General features: G+C 39.7%; 1 protein-coding gene across 1 annotated transcript in view; it reads right to left on the bottom strand.

Moving 5' to 3' along the window:
- Window positions 1-18,500, bottom strand: part of CDK14 (cyclin dependent kinase 14) — a 440,392-nt gene that overhangs the window by 236,943 nt on the left and 184,949 nt on the right. Inside the window, exon 6 of the mRNA XM_040964848.1 lies at window positions 13,873-13,967. Coding sequence (XP_040820782.1) covers window positions 13,873-13,967 — 95 coding nt within the window. The remainder of the gene's footprint in view (window positions 1-13,872; window positions 13,968-18,500) is intronic.

Raw genomic sequence — 18,500 nt, 5'->3', positions numbered from 1 at the left:
AAAATTGTTTTAGTATCAAAAAATAAAAGAATTCAATCAGATAACTGAATGGAGGGGGCAAGAACTGGATTCTTGGGTTCTGAATATTGCCAAAGTTAAAACAGAGTGGAAACAAGCTACTTGGAATCTGCTGCCAACTCGCATTGCTGACTTACGAAAAGGTTTGCAAACGATCAGCTCTTAACTCGACTTTATGGCGACCAACTCTGCTGAATCTACAAAGACAATCCTTGCTAACCATACTCTAGCAAAAAGGATCATTTTTCTTTCTCAATCAGTAGATACTTGCCAAATTTTCAAAAACAATAATTTACATAGGAGCTTGACAACTTGGGCAGATTCAGTTGATGTTTGGAGTAGGAATCCTGAAACTTCATGAGATAAAGACCAACACCATTACGCCTCACAACACATATTTTAAGCTTTCAGGCGAATATATATATTTTTCAGGCCAATGATATATATTTCAGCTTTCAGTAAATCAGAGCTAAAAGTATCCCTTCGTCCTCCTATCTTTCGGAGAAATTTGCCATTAAATAAAAATTGCTAGGGGAAAAAGAATTTCAAAGCTAAGTTAAAATCATATCCCATTTTTCTGGGTTAACTAGGGTAATGCTTATCAGAGGCTGGGACGGAAGATACCATTTGAAAATCAACGTTATGGGCCCGGCGCAGTGGCCTAGCAGCTAAAGTCCTCGCCTTGAACTCACTGGGATCCCATATGGGCGCCGGTTCTAATCCCCGTGGCCCAGCTTCCCACCCAGCTCCCTGCCTGTGGCTTGGGAAAGCAGGCGAGGACAGCCCAAAGCCTTGGGACCCTGCACCTATGTGGGAGACCCAGAAGAAGCTAAGGTTCCTGGCTTCAGATCGGCGCAGTACCAGCAGTTGCGGTCCCTTGGGGAGTGAATCATTGGATGGAAGATCTGTCTCTGTCTCTCCTCCTCCTCTCTGTATAAAAATAAAATAAACCTTAAAAAAAAAATCAACATTACCCAGCAAAATTGCAAAAGTTATTTCAGAAAATCACAGAGGCACATATTGGGTAAATTGGCAATGTTTCCTTGAAAATTAATCGGCAGCCTTGGTATGTAGCTATCATAATCAGCTCAGAAACTCAGCTGTAATAATTTCTTTCAAGGAAAACACAACTGAACCACGCTTGGCAAGGAAGGACCACTTGTGCTCCACCTCCTGAAAGACTGCAGTAAGTGAACTTAGTATCTCCTAAAGAAAACATGTCTTTTTAAACACCAAGCAGCCAGAAGTCCGTTCATAAAACATTTTTTAAATCATCACTAGTTGCCTTTTCTAAGAATTTAAAATTTATCCAAAATTTACAATAGCACCAAAGGTTAGCATGAAATTTTGTCAATTCAGAAGGAATAGATTTTGAACGTAGAAGAATAAATCATCAAATTTCAAACTTAATGCACAGTAACACTGGCATTCTTTGGGGAGGCTGATTAATAAGCAGTTTTGGGTCAATTAAAAGAGGCCAAGTTGTATTCCTATAACAAACAACTTTTCCCATAATTTATTGAAGCAATTAGCATAGTCACGTCTGAGCTGTATTACCCTCCTGCAGGGAGGGGGACCCAACCTTTGGGAATGTAACACAGCACTTCTCTTGGCATAAACCCTACTGCTTTTCTGCACTGATCAGAGAGGAAAAAACAAAACATACGCATATGTATAAACTTTGCTGAATTAAAAAAAAACCTTTGTAAAGGATACAGTAACTATACCATGATAGAATTCTATCAAATCATTCAATTTCTTCTAGAAAAGTCAGTTTTTCTAATAACTCTTGCTACATTGCTATTCCTTTTACTTCTGAACTCTAAAAAATCTCATGACTTTCCAGTATAAAAATTCATTCATTCAGATACTTAAACTAGAACTACATATTCTGTCACCTCCCCAGAGGATCTCAGATCCCCAGTACACTGAAGCACTCAAGTGCATTTGTTAATTACTCCTTCTCTTTCTGGCTCTGCCGACACGGGTTCTCCAAGTGGAGGCTGAAGGACTTACAGCATATTCAGTGCGTAAAAGAAAGCATTTCATGAGCTGAAATGAAGGACAATGAAGCCAGGCTAGACAAAAGAAGCCAAACTGTGACACTTTCCGTAAATCCTTGGCCAACTTGGCATCAACACTGCCCTGCCTGGGGCAGGAATGGGCAAGCTTGGCGCTCACGTCTTCCACAGTCAGGACATTCAGGATGCCTGGGGAAGGTGTGACCTCACTTGGATGGAGCTGGCAGCTGAGACAAGTCTTGGGGAAGCTGGAGGCATGACAACCAGTATCCCCACAGCCGAGCAGCGAGTCTCCCCTTCAAGGAGGAGAAAGACACCGTGTGGTTCTGCCACCTTTGCAAAGCATATTTTCATGAAAACCTAGAAAAACTAGCCTGAATTCTGTCACACACACACACACACACACACACACACACACACACATACTTGTGTGTGTCCAAAGCAATTCATCTTTGGAAACACCCATATCAAACTGGTAGAGATTTATTTTTACACTGCCCCCTGCTACAGGTACTTTAAGGAACACAAAATGGGCAGCCAGCCCCTGGGCTCAGGAGGATGAGCTGCCCATTCATCCGACAGAGAAGTAACGGCAACAGACAAGAAAGGTCATGTTGCTCTCTAGGCTCCTTATAAGGTATCAGCCTATTGTACCTCTTTGGATCAGCAGAAACATGGTTTTCTTTTAATGTCTAGTCCTTTCTCTTTTTTTTTCACTCTGCTATTAATCATATTTGCCTTATGCTTCTTTCCCCTAGAGCGGCTGACTTTCTAATCCATTATTGGATTTAATAAGTGTGTATTATTTAATTGTTTATAATTTAATAATACTTCCTAAACTTCTAGCTATAATTCTAGCTTTCCCTGCAGCTTCTACTTTCCTTATCCAAGGAAAAGGTTAATGAAACAAGAGGGGAGAAAGAGAAATAAAGTTAATCTTCCAAACATTCCCAACAACAGCTGAAACAAAAGCTAATCGATGAGATGCAAAACTAAAACGACGGCCACACATTCAAGCAAAAACTCAAAATGATGGGAAACTCTTGCTCAGCAAATAACTGCAATGGCAGACTAGTTCTTCAGTTCCTGAATCAGGAAACAGAAAGAAGACTTGATCCTTTGCTGGGCATTTATGACGGGCTTTCTGGGCACCAAGCAAATAGGAGGACCTTTCTTGATGCTGGGAGTTAGTTCAGAATACTTAGGTTAGTCTTCTAAAAATGGGGTCTGTAACAATACACAACAATCATTATCACAACGAAACGTCAAAGTGAAAAACGATCATGTTTTCAAAGCAGAATGTATTTTCACATGCCTAACATTGCAAACATGCTCCACTGGTTTGAAAACACCATCTCACGCTGACTCCATGTATGTGTGTGCGTGTTAACACCCCCAATGAACTTTCTTAAATTTTACAAACTCTGGGAACTGGCAAATCGAACACACTTTTATGCTTCACTATCATTAATATGAAGAACAATACCTAATTACGCAATGATTTACATAATTACATATTTGGGCATTTGTACATATTTAAACTTATTAAGAATAGATGAGACATCAGGTTCACGATGGCTCGTCTTTACTCCCCGGAATCGCCACTCACCGAACACCGGGAGCTTCAACACAAACAGCTGCAAGTTTACCACAGTAACACACACACACACAAAGGCCCGGATGTCATTCTAAATCAGGAGTGGGGAAAGGTCCAAGGCAGCAAATACACAGAACCAAAAGATTCAGGAATTAGCAGCATCTGGAAGTAAGGAGGGACAGTCTACAATACAGAAGTCCAAACCATGGGGAATTCAAAGACTTCACAGCAGATATTTAATCCTTAAGTTTCCTGCTCTCCTCACTTACACAGTTAACTGTTCTCTCTTTTTTTTTTTTTAACTCTTAAAGATTTATTTATTTTTATTTAAAAGCTAGAGTAAAAGAGGAGAGGAGAAAAAGAGAAGGAGAGAGCATTTTTTTCATCTGGGGTTCACTCTCCAAATGGCAGCAACAGTCAGGGCTGGACCAGGTTGGGAAATTGAACCAGCTAAGACATACCTTCCTGGAACAGGAGGTGTTAGTGTGTTTCTACTCCCATTCTAAACTTGAATTCATAAAAAATGTTTGCCAGGAACCATATCACATTGCAAGTGAAACAGAAGCAATTCTTACTTGGAAATACTAAGCGAATGATCACAATGACAAAAAATCATGAAATGAAAATAAAGACATTTTAATACTCAGAAACAGTAAAAGATATCAAACGTGGCAATTAAAACTGCTGTTTTATAGCAAGTCTAAAATGAATTGATTCTTTAATCTATATGCAATTATATTGCATAAAAAAACAATTACATCAACAAAATGAATGATTTAAACCTGGAGTGGTTTAATGTTCCTTGACCAAAGAACAGAATGCACATTAAACTAAACACTGTGTGATGTTAACTAAACATGTGTAAAATTAAAGAGATGATAATAGGGAGACAGAATGCAATGATTATTAGAATGATGGTCATTTATCAAACTACTGATTCTGAAAATTGTTGAAAATTATAATCACCCTATTTTGTATGATGTGTAATAATATATACTTATAACTCGGAGCTCAATTTGCTAATGATTTTTTTCTCCAATTACCTAATGGTCTATTCAAACTTAATGCGAAGGTAATTGGAATTATTGATTGCCTTATCCTGATCTTGGCTACTTTAATCAGATGCCAACTTTTTTTCTTTGCTGATCGTTTCCACTAATTTCCCCTAGCTGGTCATTATCATCAGTCCTGTTACATTCAGTGCATTTACTCTGCAGAGTCCCTAAAACGAGTACAGGTTTTCGAGATTATTGTGTTTTCTTAAGAATTATAGTCATAATTCCTGTGAGGGAGAAAAAGAAGATCAATGAGAAAATATTAATTTGTTTTTCAAGTAATTTTTTAACTGTACTTGTCTTCCACATGAGTTCCATACCACAAAGTGTCTGTAGTTTAAGTTCTAAAATTCTAAAACAGAATGAGGAAAATAAATCTAAAAACCACAAAGGCATAGCATATTTTCACAAAACTCATCAGTTCTAGAACGGAATACAGGACTGGGTGTTTTTGTGGATAATCAGGAATTTGAAAAGTTAGAATAAGGCATGCTTTCATCCTAGGTCATGTGAATTTCAATGATGAATTATGATTTAGGGGTACTGAATATGAATGCTAACAAACCAGAACAAAGAGAGAATGGGTGTGATATAAATAAAAATAAAATAAATCTCAACACCCCATGTGACAATGAACATTACTGAAAGAAACTGTGATTCTCCATCAGATCAGAAAAAGAAGCCATCAGCAAAGCGACAGGCAACAAGTTAATTGACTTGTCCTGGCAGTTACAGAAAACAAGAGGCTGTAAGAGAGCCCTGAGTGAAGACTGCCCTTTGATCTCCTTACTCTCTCGATGGTTAGGAATTCTCCTGCCTCATGCTGCCTGCACATTCAAGACTCAGCACGGTGTTCACGTCCGTTCACACTCGATGCTCCATTCTGAATGATATGCCCCGCCAACACCCCACACCCCATTCAGAATACATAGCCACAGTGTAATGCTCTCTAACTAGCTCTCCATATGTGCAAGACCAACAGTGGCAAAAGCTTTCCATAAAGTCTGAGTCAATTCCACTTCTATTGTTTTCAGTGTTGGAGTCCCAGGATACAAGCTGGTCTGTGACAGCATCGTAACTCAGATGGCTTGCAGAATTCACCCAGTGAGAGCTCACAGTCCTCCAGGGCACAGTCTCCAAACACAAGGGTATCTTAACGGGTACCTCCTGGTTCAGAGACGGCAGCCCACATTTGTCTGAGGGAGGTGAGTAAATGAATGATCAACAGTGAATGGTCACAATGAACTGCATATTTACATTTTTTTTTTCAAATGCAAGAGGTTGATAAAATAGGATACAAACTCTTGCAATGCTTTGCTATGTGAACTTGGAGTGACCTGAATTCATGCCACCCTGGGGCAGGGGTGGGGGTGGGGAATCTCGATGAAGCAGCCTCTGGGAAGGGCGTGCATAGGGTATTTGGTATCTTAGTCTGAATTTCCACATCTCCAAGGAGAGGTCTTATTCCTACTCCATGGTTTCAGATGAGACTGAATGGAATAACACCTCTAAATTACATCCTTGATTGCCATTTCCAGAAGGCACGTAACTCCACAAGCAGTATTCGTGACGTCAATGTATTTATTCTCTACGTGAATACTTCCAGTAATACAGTCCTCGTTGCACTCTACAGATAACACAAACTTTGTGAACATTCTGTGAAAAATTAAGCCAAATCAGAGCCCGGCTACCATGGGGCACATCCCAGGATCCCATATGTCACAGATTCTAATCCCAGAGGCCCTGCTTCCCACCCAGCTCCCTGCCTGTGGCCTGGGAAAGTAGACCAGGACAGTCCAAAGCCTTGGGACCCTGCACCTATGTGGGAGACCCAGAAGCTCAGGTTCCTGGCTTCAGATCAGCTCAGCTGTGGCCATAGCAGCCACTTGGGGAGTGAATCAGAAGATCTTCCTCTCTGTCTCTTATCCTTTCTGTTTATCTCACATTCCAATGATAATAAAATCTTTTTTTTTTAAATTAAGTCGAAGCAGCAGATGCCAAAGTCTTGCCCATGGCCCGTACCTTGTGGAAGCTACAGGACGCCTTTTAGTCTACTTTCCCGTATGTTTTCTAGACTCCTGAGGAAATTCTCCGCTCCTCTACCAGTCCCACTCTTCCATCCAATTGGCTCCATCCAGTGCTGCCTGCTCTGCTTGTAGGTGAGACAGAGTTAAGTGCAGAGCACAGCGAAAGTGGCACTCTTGCTCTTCGTTCTTTTTTCTTTTTAAAAAAGATTTATTTCATTTTTATTGGAAAGAGATTCACAGAGAGAAGAAGAGACAAAGATCCTCCATCAGCCGGTCTGATCCCAAATGGCCACAACAGCTGGAGCTGAACCAATCTGAAGCCAGGAGCCAGAGTTTCTTCCAGGTCTCCCATGTGAATTCAGGTTCCCAAGGCCTTGGGCCATTCTCCACTGTTCTCCCATGCCATACGCCAGTTGCCAGATGGGAAGTGGGGCAGCTGGGACAGGAACCATTGCCCATACGAGATCCTCGTGCTTACAGGGAGAGGATTACAGGGAGAGGATTAGCTAACTAAGCTATGGCACCAGGCCCTCTGGATCTGCTTTTATAAAGTAGTCACATCTCAATGTCAGAAGAAGTTCCTTGTCTTTTTATAAACAGTAGCTATGTGGAAGCTATCTTCCACCCTGTTTTTCTGCACTAGGTTAAACTGATTTCTTAAAAATAAATCAATAAAAATAAAATAAAACCACGATTTGATTTAACCCCTCAGCCATTCACCTTGCAGGTTGGATTCAACATTTCATTAAATTCTTTTTCATCCTTGACTCCATCACCTCAAGCATTAATTATGTCTCTCAGCTATAACACACAATAAGTCATGCATGTCATCAAAATGTCTTCATCTGAGTCATTAATAAAAATATCAAGTAGAACAGGGTCAAGGACGATGCCCTGAAGCACTCTCCAAAAGACCTTCATTCACACTGATCCCAATCCATTAATCAATAGGCTTTGAATAAACTTATTCAACCAGAGACAAAGTGGAAAAAAAAAAAAAACAACTTCATTTTTATTCCAGTTTAAGGCCTCTCACAAGAAAAGTGGTAAATTTTCTGGAATCAGGAAAGAAGACTAGTTCTTGCATAAACAGAATTAAGATCAAGCTTTAACGTGTATGAACTTGAATTTCACCAACGTTCTCCAGTAAGTTTAAGTAGCTACATCTCAGATGCGAATTTCTGACCACCTTTAAAAACCAGCACTCCTTTTGTCCATTTGCACTGGTGATTATAAATAAAAGATTCAAAGCAACAGAAACATGAAAATGTCACCTGTAATTCATTTGACACTTGAGATGTAACTTAAATAGGGCCAGAAAGTAAACTCATTCTAGAGGAAGCCCAAGACATGTTTTGCAGGAAGAATAGGATGAGGGGCAGAAAAGTATTGGGAAGAGAATCAAGGAAAGCACTCTTTGTGTTTAAATGTAGTCCTATGTTGGGAAAATTCTGGATTTTTAAATCTTAAAGAGAGACAAGACCCATTCATTACTATAAAAGCCAAAACACTTAAGACATTTCTCAGCCTTCTGTAGAGGCAAATCTGGCCCGTGACTCTACCTCCACCAACCAAACACAACAAATCCTGGCTTAGCGAAAGGAGCCAAGAACCCACGGCAGCAAAGGAAGGTAGATCAGCAGCAAAGCAGCAGCAGCTGGTCATGCAGGGCAGCCAGGCCAGCAAAGTAACAGTGCCCAGTGCCCACACTTCTGGTGGCAGCAGTGTGCTCAAGAGACAGTGCCGTGGCACAATTTAGGTTTCAGTCCTGCCCAGTCTAATCTCACATTTTTTCCGGTGCTTTTTTAACTTCTTTCCAATACGTCTGTCAGCTATATAATATCCTCAATAAGCTTTCCTGATTAAATCTGCCAAGCATAATCTCTTGTTGTTTGGAGAGCTCCAGTACATTCAACCAAGCAGCCAGATTCATTAATTCCTTTGAAACACCTAGGGAATCGCTGCTCATTCCAAAGTCTGAAGCCTGCTCTAATTTTGATGGAGCCTGATTTGTTATAATCTTCTCCCTAGCAAATATTTGCTTCAGTAGGAAAAAGCAGAGTACAGAATAGATGGAAAAGAAAGAATATACAGATAGCCAAAACACTGTTTTTTAATTTAAAAAATACAAGTACCTTTTCTTGATTGCTTGCTTTAAAGAGTGAAACTGTTATATTCTCACTCTTCCTGCTCCAAACGCCATTCACTCACTTCAACAAAGTCTTTGCTAAGCACCTCCTGTGGGCCAAATGCTTCACCAGGGACTGGAGAGATGGCCCTTCTACTTGTGAAATTTTGTCTAGCTCTATATCGAGTAAACATTTTATCTGTAATTACGAATAATGTCCTTCTTTACTGGTGGAACTTTCCCAGCTCTCTTTGCCATTATTCCGTCCTTACCACCTTGACTTGGAATGGCGGAGGGCTCTAGTGTTCAGTCCTACATTTCTTTATTCATACAGTGTAATGGTTATTTCCCTGTGTATATAAGGTATCCTCGGCACGATGCCTAGAATTCTAACATGACTGGTCAGGATTCTCAGCAATAGAACAACCTAAGTTGGTCATGAGATCCATAATTGGTAACACTGCCCCCTTTATCATTCTGCCTCATTAAAGGGGTATGGATGACACGAGGGTGTGGGAAATAGGTGTGGTTCATTTGGACTTATAACACAGATCCAAATTGGTGATCATATCTACTTCTCTTTTTAAAATAATGTGTGTGGCTCAGGCAATTTACAAATCTCTCTCTTTAGCCTCCCAAATGCAAGACTGATGTTCAACAGTCTCTGACATGTGTAACAGGCATCTATGACTTCATACTTGGTCCACATACTACACTAGCTAAAGTGATGACCTGTGGATCATCACAAACTCCTCTCTGTCTCTCAATCACATAAAATTTCACGCAGAATCCCATTGCTTCCCAGAGGATGTCAACTCAATGCCTACATCAAATTGAACTGGTATGCTGCCTGTTCAGAACCTGCCCACCTTCAGCCCATTTTCCAATGAGCATCCAAAGAAACCCAATTTAAATAAAGTCACATTAAACCATGTCTGTCCTGTACCCTTTACCGACTCCATCTCATCCTGAGTTAAATCCGAAAGTGTGAATATAACACCTTATGAAGCCAAAGAATTTGAACTTCAACCAGGTCTTTGAATTCCTCCTTTCATCCTTGTTCACTCCATCCCAGCCACAGGAGTCCTGCTGCATCACACACGCTTATTTTATCTGGAATGTTCTTCAAATACGAGTGGGCCTCCCTCATTGATCTCCTTCAGATTTCTTAAAGAATTTTACCTGTGATCACCTCCATTTAGAACTCATAAATACACATTATTTTTGTCTCAAAAGAAAGCAGAAAATGTTTAATGGTTCTTAGTTTTATCTGAAAGTTGATGGACAGTGTTTTCCAAGAATAGATGTTGTATAAAAGTATGCAAATTAAAGAATTCTTCACAGATTTAAAAATCAAGGTGTACCAAGCAGAGAACAAAACAATTAGTTAAATGGTGTGGCTGGGTGAAAAGACAGAACCTAACTTTTGGCTTCCATACTTAAATCCTGACAACATGTGTGCCGTGGAACATCAGACATTCTGTGAAGGCAGGCGAAAGGGGCAAACGGCAGCCACAGAGACATTCAGATCGCATCCAGATCCAGGCCAGGCTTATTTTAATTCTATCAAAGAGACTAACAACCTTAGCAAATCAATCTTAAGTTCTCCAGACACTATTCCTCATCAACAGAATATCGGATAAAGGCGCATGCTCTACCTACCCCAAAGGACTAAAGGGAGAGTCTAATGGAATAATATCAGAGCTTTGTGAAATGGAAAGCACTATGAAAACACCTGCAGAAGTTTCCAAAAATCTATAAACCCACTTTTTTTTTAAAAAAAGATTTATTTTATTTTTATTGGAAAGGTTGATATACAAAGAGGAGAGACAGAAAGGAAGATCTTCCGTCTGATGATTCACTCCCCAAGTGAGCTCAATGGCTGGAGCTGAGCCAATCCGAAGCCAGGAGCCTCTTCCAGGCCTCCCACACAAGTGCAGGGTCCCTAGGCTTTGGGCTGTCCTCGACTGCTTTCCCAGGCCACAGGCAGGGAGTTGGATGGGAAGCAGGGCTGCCGGGATTAGAACCGGTGCCCATATGGGATCCCGGGTGTGCAAGGTGAGGACCTTAACCACTGCACCACCATGCCGGGCCCATATAAACCACTTTATTTGCATTTTGGTGACAGATTTTCAAGGCTGTCAGGGTAACAAGCATATTCATCACCTCCCCAATTTTTTCTATGCTTTTATTATCATTATTATTTGATGGCAGGGCACACAACAAAAATACACCATCCTCCTAACAAATTCTGACATATACAATATTGCACTGCTAAGCTGAGACACTACATTGCACAGCAGACATTTAGAACTGACCCATCTTGTGTAACTGAAGCCATGCCTCCACTGAGCCACTGCCCATGTCTCCCTCCAACCTTCTCCCTTGGCATTTATCATTCTATTCTGCTAGCTGTATTTGAGACCATTCTGAAGCCAAACTCCCCTTCCAGGCAGAAGAGCCAGCTCTTGGTTACTGACTTGTCATCTGCATCTGACAACCAGTATGTAAGGCCCTGAAAATGGCTTATCTCCTAGGCACCCACATGCTTGCTGAGTTAGACACCAAAACCTTAAGAGGACCCTTCCCAGCATACTCCTAACCGTGCAGCCTCCTGGTCATTGTATCTACACAATTTGAAATTTGTTACCCACAGGAGTTAAGCTGCTGCTCGAGAAGCCCACATCCCATAGCAGAGATCTGGATTGGGTTCTGCTCCACCTCCTGCCAACTCACACCCTGAGATGATAATTCAGATGTGAGCTCAAGTACCCGGTTCCCTGTCACTCCATGGGACCAGAAAGGAGCGCCACTCTGGTCCTCAGAGAGGCCAAACCCTGCCTGCTGTGGGCATTTAGGAAATGGATATGAACTCTGCCTCAGTCTCACGGAATCTCTTTGCCTTCCAAATGAAATAATTTTAAGAGTATAAAAGATTTCAGAATGTTTTAGACATTTTTCATGGTATTCCAGATATTCAAGAATATTCTATTAGCTGTCGAATCACTTTCAGGATAATGATTACAAGTAATTTCATCAAATAGTTCTTTCATACAATTAAGTTTTCATGTCCTGTTTCATGATTCTGGACCTTAGGTTTTTGGGTTTTTTTTTTGAAACCCAAATGTCATATATTTGTGAAAACAACATAGAAGGGTGAGGTTAGAGAGCTCTATTTTTAAAGATGAACTTACACTCTTATGTCTATTATTTTGAGATTCTTACACTTGGTGAGGCATAGATTACACAGGTACATACAAACCCCTTGAAAACTTAATCAAGATCAAGGCAAAAATTCACTAGTGCCTAAGGTATTGTTTACCTTTAGCACCAGCACGGTGGCACAGTGAGCTAACAGCCAACACCTGTACTGCCTGCATCCAACATGACCGCAAGTTCCAATCCCTTCAAGGCCTGATTGCTCTACTTCTGAACCATCTTCCTGCTACTTTGGCTGGGAAGGCCCTGGAGACCCCTGCCATCCATGTGGAAGACCCAGGTGGAGTTCTAGACTCCTGGCTTCTAACCTGGCTCCAGCCCTGGCCATCATGGCCACCTGGAAGAGCGAACCAGCAGATAGAAAGTCTCTTTTTCTTTCTTTATCTTTCAGATATTAAAAAAAAAAAAACAGATTTGGAAGACACAGTCTCACTTTCTTTTTCTTAATTTTTTCTACATGGCATTACTGACTGTGTGGTCAAAAATTTTTAATTTATCCAAATGAAGAGGGAAATAAGCATATTTTTGAAATCTCTTTGTTATAGAACATTTTAAAAGTAGTCTAGTTAAAAGAATCTAGGTTTAACTCAAATATGTAAAGTAAACACACTTAAAAACATGAATCCAAAAATCTGTAACCTAAATCAGCTGAATACATTGACTCCAAAATCAGGGATTCAACAAAAGAAATTATATTTCTATTGATGTGTGAATCTGCGTGTATTCTTGGTTGCATGTAATATATGCAACTGCTCAACGCTAGCTGTCCTTGCAGCCACATTACCATATTATTCAAATGAATCTATCATTTATATGTAAATAGACAAGATGAATGGCTTCTTCATTAGACAACAATTTTCAAATGACAAACACTCTCAGGCATCGGCAAGATAAAACTGCTGTACATACTCATTCTTTCATATTTTTAAAGGGAAAAATGTGAACTATTTCAAATTTTTAAAAAAGTAGTATGGTAATTACAAAATACAACCATAATATATTCACAGTACCAACAGCCATTCTTTTCAATAGAAGTCTGCACCAATGTCATTTGTATCTTATAAATTACATGTTCTCAGATCCATCTGTGAAAATTGGGATGTTAATGATCATGGTTACATTTCATGATTCTACGGTTAAATGCTGCAGTCATACTACACAAATAACATATGGTTTTCTAAGGGAAACGGAGAAAGATTAATTATGAGTTCAAGTCCAAGTCTGCCCGCAGTGACACTCTCAACACAATAAGATCATTCCATTGTGTGCCATGCAAATTGGAAGTTTTAATTAACAACTGAAATGTCAACCGAGGGAAAGAACTTTGAAGTCTAAATTCTATGTATCCGACTTTCCTCTGCCACACACATACAAAATATGCTAATAAGCATTTTTTTTTTAAATAGCAGAGAAACAGCTTCTAACTCTTCCTGGTTCATTCCCCAAATGCTCACAATAGCCAGGGCTAGTGTGGGCCAACGCCTGGATCCAGAAACTCTATCCAGGTTTCCCATGCAAATGGCAGAAACTCAAATGGCTGAGCCACCACTGTTGTCTTCCAGGGACTGCATTAACACGAATCAGGTAAAAAACACACATTTTACAGAGATAAAATATTTAATGAAAATCCAAGTTAACAATTTCTGGATTTTTACTTTAAGATCTGTATTACTCCAAAGTCTTTTAACAGGGCCACTGTTTGTGCAACACTACCAAGTCCCACAACAGCCACTGAGAGATGAAACTTTGTAATAACATTGTAAGAATTACATTCCTATTATTTAACTCAAATTCTTACTTCACTTACCACATATTCAAACACAAGTGTCAGTGTCTCCTTGGTATGGATGATGTCATGAAGCAGCACTATGTTGGCATGCTTTAGTCCTTTTAACAGAGAAGCTGTAAGATAAAGTGGATAGAAACACGATTTACTGTAGCTCTCAGCCAACTAATACGTTTCATTCTCATTTTGGCAAATTGTCAGATGAAAAAGAACTCATTTCTTAGGTTCAAAGCCAGGAACAATCAAGAATGAAGAGGTAGAAGAACAGTTTCCATTTGGAAGAGCTCCCCCTACACACAATCACTGCCCAATTATTTCATCGGTCATTTGTAATTAATCTCTACTTTGGTTGCATTATGGTCACAGAATAAATTTGGCATAACTTCAATTCTTCTTAAGTTGCTTAGTTGGTCTTGGATACACATTTTGCTCATGTTAAATGGAGGGCTCAACAGATGTTAACTGTTATTTAATGATGTAAACTAAGTTCTTCTATCTTGATTGACTACCTGAATTACGGTTCTCTCAACTTCTGAGGGGAACGGAGTGACATTTCCAAATGTTACTGGATTTTCCTTCCACTGTTTCACTTTCCAGTTGGCCACAATGGCTAGTGCTGGGCCAGAACAATGACTGCAGCCAGGAGCTTCAGCTGGGTCTTGCATCAGACCGAAGTACTTGGACATCTTCTGCTGCATTTCCCAGGACATTAACAGGGAGAGGGAGGCAGAGCTACTAGAACACCAACTGTGGCCTCTAACAGATGTTGTAGGGGAGATTCAACTGCTACATGATGCTGGTCCCATGTTTTATGATCTCTTACAGCAGTTTCCAATAGATGTGAGCTGCTTTTCTATTTCCATTCATTTATACACTGAGTTCCTAAAGTTCGAAACTCTTCTCTTGCCACATTTGCCCTCTTCCCTGTGGGTCTTATGGATGGTACTGATAGAAGCAAGGTGAGATTTTAAGCATGCTTTCTTGTTCATAATGGATTAATAGTTCCCATATTTATTTAAGTCTCTTCCACCAAAGGGAGCATGGACCATCAGGCTCCTGGCTTCGCCCTGGCTCAGCATCAGTTGTGACAGGTACTTCGAGAGTAAACCAGCAGATCAAAAATCTTTACCTATTTCTGTTTCTCTCAAGTTTCAATTAAATTAAAGTTTTAAATTTTGAAAGAAAATTATATACATAAAATCAGACTCTCTTTACCAGAGCTCAGTGCCCCCCATAAACATTTCAATTTTCATAAATGCCACAAATGATGTAACTTAGAGGTTTACCTACATTTTTAACCATTTCTCTATAATACACTGTGAAAATGGAACTTCAATGTCATGAATATTTACAACATTACAAATTAAATTTGCCATTGGATTTAGTTTTACAACTTTCTAACTCCATCTTAGGAAAAAGAATTCTTATTATTGAAAGACAAGCAGGACCTGGAGCAAGGACTTAGTGGCTAAATCCTTGCCTTGCATGCACTGGGGTCCAACACAGGTGTCAGTTCATGCCTTGGCTGCTCTGCCTTCCCTCCAGCTCCCTGTTCTGGCCTGGGAAAAGCAGTAGAGGCTGATCCAAAGCCTTGGGACACTGCACCTGCATGGGAGACCTGGAAGAAGCTCCTGACTCCTGGCTCCTGGCTTCAGATAAGCGCAGCTTAGGCCATTATGTCCCCTTGGGAAGTGGGCCAATAGATGGAAGATCTTTCTGTCTCTCCTGTTTGTAAATCTACCTTTCCAATAAAAATAAATCCTAAATAAAGACGAGGAAATTGTATTGAAAATATCATGCAATGGAAGTAATCTATCCAATTAAATATTCAAAATCCTTACTAAATTACATATTAGCATTTTTATACTCTTTAATTATGAATATTAATTCAAGAAGAAACTGTTCTTCCATAAGTAGTAATACAGGTAATCAGAATTATTGCCCCCAAAGCAAAAATCATCCCAGTTCAAAAAGATCACACATTTCCTCCACCATTTTAAAAACACTGTACCTTCAATTTTTAATTTTACTTAAGATTGCACAATCTGAACAGGGAGTGCTGAGGTGTTCACATGCATTCTATCAAACATTTACAATCATTCATTTATTCATCAAATATTTACTAAGAAGATGTAGACACTTGCATCCAATGTAGGCATGAGCAAATACTAAATGATACTGCAAGACTGTGTCTTCAAAGAGATTCATCACATCGAGAGTGACTCCTAACAGAAACTATGGAATGTACTATGAAATCATGTGTTGACATGTAAGTATGTCAATTGCAAGAGATGCACCATCCTGGGAGTTGGCAGGGACCTTGTAGTTAGAGCTTGTGCATGTGCAGGTCCCAGCAAAGTGCATATGGGAACTCTTGGTACTGTCCACTCAGTTTTGCTGTGAACCTACAACTGCTCTAAGATTAGTTCTTTCTAAAAGAAAAAAAAATTTCAAATATTTACTTATGCTTAAGCATAGTGAAACAAAAGGTAAATCTGCACTATGTAATATTTCATGCTAATAAATTAATATTTGAAATATGGAGCATCAAGGAAAGCAGCAGCTCTACTGGACAGTCCCTAAGGAAGGCAAAGAGAAAGCACACAGACTGATAAATTCTCATAGATCTCATGAATATGCATTCCAGTCATTATAGTTACCACTGCTGCTGTCAGTTGCAGGTGCCTTAATGGCATATAACTGCTTCAGTACAGTGTACCATCTCTTTAATCCCAAATGGTACTGCATAAACACAGAGTGCTACATCAGGCATCCACATGGACAGCTGATGGGTGTCGCTGATTCCAACACTACAAGACCACAAGGAGTGCATTCCCATCAAAACTGAGTCAGCAACATCGGTGTATATTCTGAACAAGAGGAGACAAGCTAACCATTATACAGAGGCCCTCTTTTCTGTCATATGCACAACTCTCAAGAGCAAGGTTTGCACAACAAAGTCCTTACACTAAAGTTACTTACATGTTTAAGTTTAATAAATTACCACAATAGTAAATAACTACACACTAAAATCATGACATCTAATCTCTGAAGAAATAATCACAGCAGACTTTCCAGATAACGTTATTTTTTATCTTGTCCCATTTCATTTTTCAAGTTACCCCCTAGGGTTGCCACACTCAGCGCTGATCCATCATGATGGGCAACGGCTCTAGAGAAACTCTGAAGCTTCCGTCTCTGTGAATCACCGTGAAGACCCTTTTCCCTCGCGCCATCACAGCCCCTCTCACAATGCACTCCGAAATTGTTTCTCATTGCTCAAAGTAACATCCCCACTCTCATCATTTCCCACATGTTTTCCACCTACAATTCTAGTGAAATCAAATGCCTACCATCATTCAACCAGGGGAAAAATACTTTTTTGTTCTTACAATGATTAATAGCACAGAGAAAAGCATGTCATTTGTTATATTTTCGAGTACTTCTACATAAAGCCTAAAAGCTTCCATATTTTATTCTAAAGTCCTGATTATTGCTGATTTTGGATTTCAGAACACCTTTATATAAATCTTTAAAACACATTGTCAGTTACATAAACACCAATATATGAATTCAAAAAGCAAGCCCTCTTTAAGATCAACATTCTGAATCTATACATGGGAGAGGTTAGAGCCATTCGTTTCAAGCTGATGTAAGAAAAAAACAGCATTAAAGGGTGGAATGCAGACTTCAGTGTCTACCAACACCAGGTGAGTGACAGATACGGCCACATTTGCACCTGTGCTGGATACAGCACTAACTGTTCCAGTCCAGAAGATGAGTCAGCTTGGTTGCCAAGTCTGTCCAGTGATTGGCACTTACAAGCACTAGAGCTGCCATGTCTCCTTCTCCAAGACAAACACTGTCAAAATAACACCCTGCGCAGTCCTAATGTTATCATATATATACCACATGTTATTTTCTCATCGTTTACATACAAAACAAATCCTGCAGTATCAGTGTTAGTAATTCCAGCATACTTGGCTTCCTCAGACATTTTAGGTAAACATATGGCAACATGTTAAATTCATTCCACCAGGGATGGTTGAAAAGGCAAAGCAGTGTAAGAAATACGAAGTGTGAGAATTAGGGTTCCGGATAAAAGTTACAACAAAGAGTTTTAGAACTGTGATGTCAAAAAATACGGAGATGAACACATGGTCGTGTTCATGAAAGTAAGTGCTGCCTTCCTTCCATAAAGTCCTCACAGGAAACCCTCCCTTGGGTAAGCAGCAGGATCCTAACACGTACTCCACACACACATTCACACCCTGCCTAACACACTGAGCACCAACAACTTTCCAACTTGAAGGCAACAAATCTCCCGCCAACATTAATCCCATTATGACTAAAATACATTGTGGATTAAATCACATCAGAATAAGTTCATTTTATAATGCTCCCAGTGTAGGATTAAAAGGAGTGTTAATAAAAACAACTAAACCTCATTAATATCAGAAATGTTTTTCCAGGTCATTATTTGGATATCCAACTAGCAACTTCAAGTTCATACACTTAAACAACACATCCTCTATCACATCCATTTTTGCCTCGGGAAAGAAATAGTATATTCAGTTTCCTTTCACTTTTTTTTAATATGTTCTTTTTCAGTGGGGTGCAAATGAGGATCCACTTCCTGACTTTATCAC

This window comes from Ochotona curzoniae, unplaced genomic scaffold (genome assembly GCF_017591425.1).
Source record: "Ochotona curzoniae isolate NIBS_2020 unplaced genomic scaffold, NIBS_Ocur_1.0 scaffold_3835, whole genome shotgun sequence".
In the NCBI taxonomy this organism is placed as follows: Eukaryota; Metazoa; Chordata; class Mammalia; order Lagomorpha; family Ochotonidae; genus Ochotona; species Ochotona curzoniae.
Note: the sequence above shows the minus strand (reverse complement) of the source record. Positions and strands in the feature narration are given on the sequence as shown.